This window comes from Octopus bimaculoides, chromosome 11 (genome assembly GCF_001194135.2).
Source record: "Octopus bimaculoides isolate UCB-OBI-ISO-001 chromosome 11, ASM119413v2, whole genome shotgun sequence".
Lineage (NCBI taxonomy): Eukaryota > Metazoa > Mollusca > Cephalopoda > Octopoda > Octopodidae > Octopus > Octopus bimaculoides.
The window spans coordinates 54692791-54700666 of record NC_068991.1 but is presented as its reverse complement, the minus strand read 5'-3'; the positions used below and the strand labels follow the sequence as shown (position 1 = coordinate 54700666).

The 7876-nt window shown below is 31.7% G+C and overlaps 1 protein-coding gene across 16 annotated transcripts in view; it reads right to left on the bottom strand.

Moving 5' to 3' along the window:
• The window catches only part of LOC106881762 (ryanodine receptor 2), a 381060-nt gene that overhangs the window by 37070 nt on the left and 336114 nt on the right, over nucleotides 1–7876 (bottom strand). For 13 of the 16 annotated variants that reach the window (XM_014932252.2, XM_052971838.1, XM_052971844.1 and 10 more), the window contains one exon: nucleotides 1790–1869. In XM_014932252.2, coding sequence (XP_014787738.1) covers nucleotides 1790–1869 — 80 coding nt within the window. Of the gene's footprint in view, nucleotides 1–1789; nucleotides 1870–6340; nucleotides 6421–7876 lie in introns of all 16 variants that reach the window. The other 3 variants (XM_014932251.2, XM_014932258.2, XM_014932268.2) reach the window with 1 other exon arrangement.

Here is a 7876-nt window from a genome sequence, read left to right as displayed (position 1 = left end):
GTTAAGAGAGGAAGGAGAAATATAAGTAAGGATGAGAGTTACATGGGAGAGATGAAAAAGAGATGAGAAAGAAATAGAGAGGGGAGGAGGAGAAAGACAAAGTGAGAGACAGAGACAGACAAAGAGAGAATGGATGAGAAAGGGCATACATGTCACATGGTTGGAAACATATTGTACAATTTTGTTTATTTTTATTTCTTCATCATATTTTATTTCTTCATCATATAACAGATTTATATGAAAGACCTTAGAAATCTGGGCAGTCTCCTTCTCTTTGTTTCTGTCATCATCATCATCATTATTTCATATTGGTTTTTCATGCAGGCAAGGGTTGGATGGATTATCATAGTTCAAGTCAATCCACATTTCGGGGTTACTGACCATCTCCCCAGGACAGAGTGGAGGACCACCTTTTGCTTGTATATTCCATTTTCTTAGCATGGTCTCTATTGCTTGAGTCCTTTTTGCCCTAATCTCTTTACACAAACATCAGAACGAGGTGCCATTGCATGTCAAAGATCCCAACATTGCCATCAAGACAAATTCTGCAGCAGCTTGGATTTCAAGGACTCACGGCTCTTCAATATTCACCCCAGAAACCTGAGAGTACCTGCATGCTGTGGACATAGGTATCATCAAAACAGAACTGGATTTCCTCCTGTCAGGAGTTCTGGATGAGCTTACTTCACAGCAGGAAATGCAGATGAGGACTGCAGCATCAAACTCACTTCATTCTCATTCACCAAATTCCACATGTCAGAGGAAGTTTCAAGTAGTGAAGGTATAGTAATGCTAACAGTGGTGTCCTAGCAAGGCTGTAACTCTTGAGCTGGAACTAGTTAAATTTATACCAGTACTAAAGACACAGTCATGCTTTTGACAAAGTGAAAGTGTTCTCTGAGGACTCTATATTGTCTCTGTTTATTCACTGACTATTTTAAAAGGGTGTACTAGATACATTTTAACATGGCATCACTACTAGAGAGGCTACTTTTTACCTTACAAGATTAAAGAGTTCTCTTGATTTTACATTCTCTCCTTTCATTCAACTCAAATAAGATTGAGTGGGTGAATTGAAGAAGGGGCGATAGTAGAGCGGTAGCTATCATGGGATGGAGAAGGAAGAGTGAGAGAATGAGTTGGGGGAAGAGACTGACAGGAACAGAAAACGAGACAGTGATGAGCAGCAATACATGTTGGCTGTTAATGATTAATATTTGAAACCCTAGAATAACAAGTTAAATTAATTAGGTATTAATTATAATCATTGATTCACCAGATTAATTTCAAAGCACCCAACACAAATTCCAGCATATCTAAATACTATAATTAAATAGCAACTTTAATAAAATAATTAATTAATAAAACCACTCAATAAACTTCAAAAATATTTAAAACATTTTTTTCTCAAAAATCTATTTTATTTTGTTTGAAAAGCAAAAAAAGATGTTTGGAAAAATCACATTTTTTAAATTTCAACTTTCTTCTTGTTTTGTCATGCAAACTAATAGAGCAAGCACTGAATTCCATTCTACATTGTCTTGTTTTTTTTTTTTGTTTTTTTTTTTGATACGGCAATAGAAGTAACTGTAGCAGGAACTACACTCTAAAAACAAATGAGAGCAGATAGCAACAATTGTAAAAAAAAAATCAACAAAAGTTTGTAGTAGTAGTAGTTGTAGTAGTAATAGTAGTAGTAGTAGTGGTGCTAGTAGTCATGGAAACAGCAACAGAAGAATTTTTTTTTTAACTTTATTTTTTCTTGTTTCTTACATGCTTTTTGACTTACTTAGAATACACTTTTTGCTGTTCCATTGCATTACGGAATTCTTTGAGGGATACGGTGCCATCTTGATTAGCATCAAATTCCTGATAGGGCAGAGGCAAATGAAAGGTAATAATTGATAACTAAGCAGGACAGCTAAAATTGATGAAGACATTTCCAGCAAAATAGAGCAATAATAATAATAATAATAATAATAATAATAATAATAATAATAATAATAATAATAATAATAAAAGGAATAATAATGATAAAAAAAGAAATTATAAAACTTGTGAAATAAAAACAGAACAGGAAATATATAAAAAAAACAAAATCTCAAATGAATGCTGAGAAAATGGTGATATATACAAATTGTATTGTACAGATGAAAATTTGAGAAATTCTATCCATAAACTGCTAAAAACAGAAGTGAACCTTCCCTCAAATCACACCCTACTGTCTTAAAAAAACATTATATTTTAATAAAAAATTTCAGTGAAAATACTAATGTGGCAATAATCTAACAAAAGTTGCTAATCATAAGTAGACATCATATACAGGAGATAATACTACATGTATTATAAATGGAAAATGCAGAGTGAAAATGGTGTAAGAAGAAAAACTACTTGTAAGATTGATGAGATATGATAAAGGAGGAGAAAACAAGAGGCATGAAATAAGACTATTGTACATCTGTCTGAACCATACTAACAGGGGAAGAAAATATATTAAAATGAGGATAAGGATAATAACATATTGCTCCAATGTCCCTTTCAGTCGGAGGGGAAATGAAGTGCTTTGCTCAAGAACACAAAGCATTGCTTGATCTGGGAATTAAACCCAAGATTTAGCGATTGTAAGTGCAATCGATTTTAGAGGTATTTGTTATCTCCTCACCATACAGAAGCTAATATTTTATTCGAATCACTTAACGTTGCTGAGAATGAAATCTTAAATTAAAAGGTATGTTATTTGCAATAATGGCATAATCCAATAGTAACACAACTATTGTAATATTAGTTTCAAATTTTCGCACAAGGCCAGCAATTTTGGCATGGAGGTGTAGGTGGTGGTAAGTGATTACATCGACTTCAGTCTTCAACTGGAACTTATTTTACTGACCTCAAAAAGATGAAAGGTAAAGTTGGCTTCAGTGGAATTTGAACTCAGAATGTAATGAAGGACGAAATGCCACTAAGCATTTTGCTTGGCACATTATGATTCTGTCAGTTTGCTGCCTTCACGCAACTATTGTAATATTGTCATTGTCATCATTATGTCTGTAACTCAGAGACTTTGATAACAACAATAGTATTGTTCTATATTTAAGAGATGAGGAATTATGTACATTATTTACATTTGATGGATATTTGTTCTCATCTTGTTTGTTGCTAACACAACGTTTCGGCTAATATACCCTCCAGCCTTCATCAGGTGTCTTGGGGAAATTTCGAACCTGGGTTCTCATTCCTAAGGTATTTTTTGATGTTATTATTATTATTATTATTATTATTATTATTATTATTCAGGTCACTGCTTGGAATCGAACTCGGAATCTTTTAACCCCAAGATTCTGAGTTCAGTGACCTGAATAATAATAATAATAACATCGAAAAATACCTTAGGAATGAGAACCCAGGTTCGAAATTTCCCCAAGACACCTGATGAAGGCTGGAGGGTATATCAACCAAAACGTTGTGTTAACAACAAAGAAGATGAGGACAAATGTCTGTCAAATGTAAATAATGTAAATAATGTACATAATTCCTCATGTCTTAAATATAGAACTATATTATCTAATCAGTATGGAGCTGACATTAGACTTCAATAGAGACATATAGAGAAACTCCATCAAAACTAGCTCGTCTTTCAAACCATCTAACTTTCTTGTGTAGATGTAGAGACTCAAAGCTAATATCACCTGGCTTGAATATAATGACACCAGAAGATTCATATAAAGCTAGAGGAATAGCAGAAAGAGCAGGACATGTCCTCGTCTGTGAGAGGAACCATTACAACCATTGGGAAAAACATCAACTAAATGCCCATGGGCATATGGCATAGTGGTTAAGGCACGGGCTACTAACCCCAAGATTCTGAGTTTGATTCCAAGCAGTGACCTGAATAATAGTAATAAATAATAATAGTAATAATAATAATAATAATAATAATAATAATAATAATAATAACATTGGAAAATACCTTAGGAATGAGAACCCAGATTTGAAATTTCCCCAAGACACCTGATGAAGGTTGGAGGGTATATCAGCCGAAATGTGTTAACAACAAACAAGATGAGGACAAATAATCATCAAATGTAAATGATGTAAATATGAACAATAGTATCATTAGTGATAAATATGAAACTTAATAATTGCTTCTGATGAACCAATGATGAAATCTCTATATGGTCATTTGATCTACCAAAAGTAGTGAATAAATCTTTAATATAATACCAAATTCTCTTGAAAAAGAGAAAGGACTCTTTTGATGATGTAGTTTAATGTTGACGGTTGAATTCAGCACTGATATTTGATAAACACCCATTAATTGCAATGGAGAATTGTACCAGAGGTGCTGTAAGCTAATGGGTGTGCTGAGTGTCTTCTTCACAGAAAGTGTAGTTCCAGGAGAGGATTATAAGCTGTTACTCCTTTAGCTAATTGGCCATTATCTTACTGACTTGGTCATCTGTAATTTTCAAAACTGAGTAAAGAACATGTGATATGTTTGTCAAAGTTGTTTCATCACCTAGCTGATTGATTGATTGACTGACTGAACGAATGATTAATCAAACAATTGATTAATTAATTGGTTAAATAGTTAACCAATTGACCAAAAACAATGGCTTCAAATTTTGGCATAGGGCCAGCAATTTTTAAGGGGAGGGGTAAGTTGATTACATCGTCCTCAGAATTTGACTGGTGCTTATTTTATCGACTCCAAAAGGATAGAAGGCAAAGTTGACTTCAGTGGAATTTGAACTCAGAATGTAAAGACAGACTAAATGCCACCAAGCATTGTCCGATATGCTAACAATTCTGTCAGCTCACTGCCTTCACTTAACCAAAAGAGATAAAAGAAAAAACTGAACCAGTGCAAGCAATATGGACCCTCTTGAGGTACAACAAAATATGATAGTTTAGAATTCTGAAAATGACTTTGTCAGATAAATGGTGTTTAGAGAGTTAATAACTGGCAAAGGTTATATTTACTACTCAGATATGTAGCCATGTTATAACTACTGTAATTATGATGATTTTAATGAAAATATTAATGTGGAAGATGATAAGAATGATGATGGTGATGAAAGTATTGTAAAATACCCCATCTCCTACAAAAAATACATTTTTGCTGACTGCCATAAATATTTGTATTTCAATTAGAATAACTACTTTTTCTATAAATATTTATCATACCTGTAAGACTAACAACACCAATATCATGAGGAAAATTTCCCTTCATTCCTTTATTTAAATATATGTCTTTGAAAAACTAGACACACACAAATGCTTACATTTTTCTAATTTGGATCATTTTCAATTTGTAATGAAACACACGATTTTTAAATTTTTCATGCATAAAAAGAAATATGTAAAAAATAAAATAAAAACAAACTATCAAATTGTATAGCACCAATAACAATAAACTATTTCAAAGCGACAGAATATTTCAAATGATACAAAAACATTCAACATAAAGGAATAGGTTTGAGAGTTTGAAAATAAGAGATAAATGTATAAAATAAATAAATAAATATATATGACTCAAAATAAGGCAGAATATAGAATAGAAAAAGACATAAGTAAGCAGGAACAGATATCTGTTAATGAACAAATTAATTAATGAATAGTAAAAGATATGCATTCGTTAAATAATAAAGAAAAGTACATTCAAGAATGAAATTATGTGGTGACTAGAATTCAAACCAAATGAAGAAGATGAAGACACAGAAAATTGACTGTTTGCTGGCACCAACTCAGGCAAAGAATATAAAAAAAAATGTATATTTGAAGATATAGAAGATTGTACTGAAATCATGCACACCTCTATGCACATGTGTGTGTATGTGTGTTTGTGTATATATACATACATGTATATATATATGTATATGTATATATATATATATATATATATATATATATATATATATATATATGTATGCATATATATGATGTTTTTTGTTGTATGTTGTTAGTGTCTCCAGTCAGTATTTGAAATCAAATTATAACAATATTTCTTAGGAAATATAAATCTAGTTTGAAATGTATTGGTTTAATCTGATTGCAAAATATTAATTTGTTGATTGTCAATCTTTCATTTATAGAAGAAATAAAAACAATATTTCTCTGAGTTAAATGTTGTTGAATAAATGAGTTGAAGTATTGAAAATATTCAATAATTCTGCCTTAATATAAATGGAGATACAACAACAAGAACTACAAAAAACAAAGACAACACAAGTTATTTTCTTCACCGTTACCAACAACACCATCATGTAATAATAATATAGCACTTTAGGGAAGGCATAGTGACCACAACTGGACAGTTATGTGTAAAAGCAATCATACACACCGGCAGTACATTTTCTGTGATTCCATTAGTTGCCTGAATTCTTTCACTGATATGTAGCCATCCCGATTAGTATCATAGTCCTATAGTTTGGTAAGAAAGAATTCTATATTTTGGTAAGATAAATTACATGCACAAATTTGAAGAGGCAAGTTTCTTTAGCCATGAAAAGATTTTGTACGTCTTTTCTGAGGGACAAGTTTAATGTCAAAACTTGTACAATTTTACAGAAAGAATTTATGAAAAGCCTCATGGTTTCTGGAACTTAAAGAATATATTTTAGAACTTAAAGACTAATTAAGAAATTATGTAAATATCCTCATTTTAGATAAGAAAGGATAGGAAAACCAGAAATCTTTCCACTTTTAATATATTGTAACCTCATTATATGCATGTGTGTATGTGTGTGTGTGCTGTGTGTGTGTGTGTGTTTGTGTATGTGTGTGTTGTATGATGATATGTAATGGCAAATAAAAATTTGATAAAAAATAGCTCTTTGAAATGACATTTTGCTAGGTACTGCGTTAAAATAAAACAAAACTGTCAAATATTGCAGTGCTGTAAAATACCATTTTTGTATGTTGTATAAAAATCCAAAATGGTTTTATACAAATAGGAATGGTGATATTAATAGAAACAGAATAAAAAAAAATCAACAACAAATGAACAAATATTTTAAGTAAAAAATGGTGTCAGCATATAATTAAGATTTATGTTAGATTGGCACACTCTCTTTTGTAGAATTAAATAGTTTTATGGATTCCAAGTTCAACAGAATATAATTATTTTCTAGCATTCCTGACAATATTTTTTTTGTTTTCTTTGGTTAGAAAGCTTACTGCTTGGGTATGACAGAGAGACACACACACACACATCTCTCTACCTCACATACACACCAAGTGTGTGCATATATATATATATATATATATATATATATATATATATATACACACAGTAATCCCTTGACTACCATGGGTGTCACATTCCAAAACTCCCTGCTATAGGTGAAAATCTGTGAAGTAGAAACAGTACTGTACATTTCTTTAATTATTTTTATAATTTGTATATATTTAATTATAAATGCAAAACAACACTATGGAGGAATTGACGTAAGCTTAAATAATAAACCGTTATAGGTGAACTGCGATATGATGAGGGATTAGTGTGTGTAGATAGATATTCTTTTATTCTTTTACTTGTTTCAGTCATTTGACTGCAGCCATGCTAGAACACCACCTTAAAGGATTTTAGTCATAGAAGTCGACCCCAGAATTTATTCTTTGTAAGCCTAGTATTTATTCTATCGGTATCTTTAGTCGAGTCACTAAGTTACAGGGTCATAAATACACCAGCATCGGTTGTCAAGTGATGGTGGTGTGTGTGTGTGGGGGGGGGGGCACACAAACACAGACCAACACACATAAGCACACACACACACATGATGGGCTTCTTTCAGTTTCTGTCTACCAGGGCTTTGGTCAGCCTAAGGCTATATATATATGTATATACATGTATATATATATATATATATATATATAT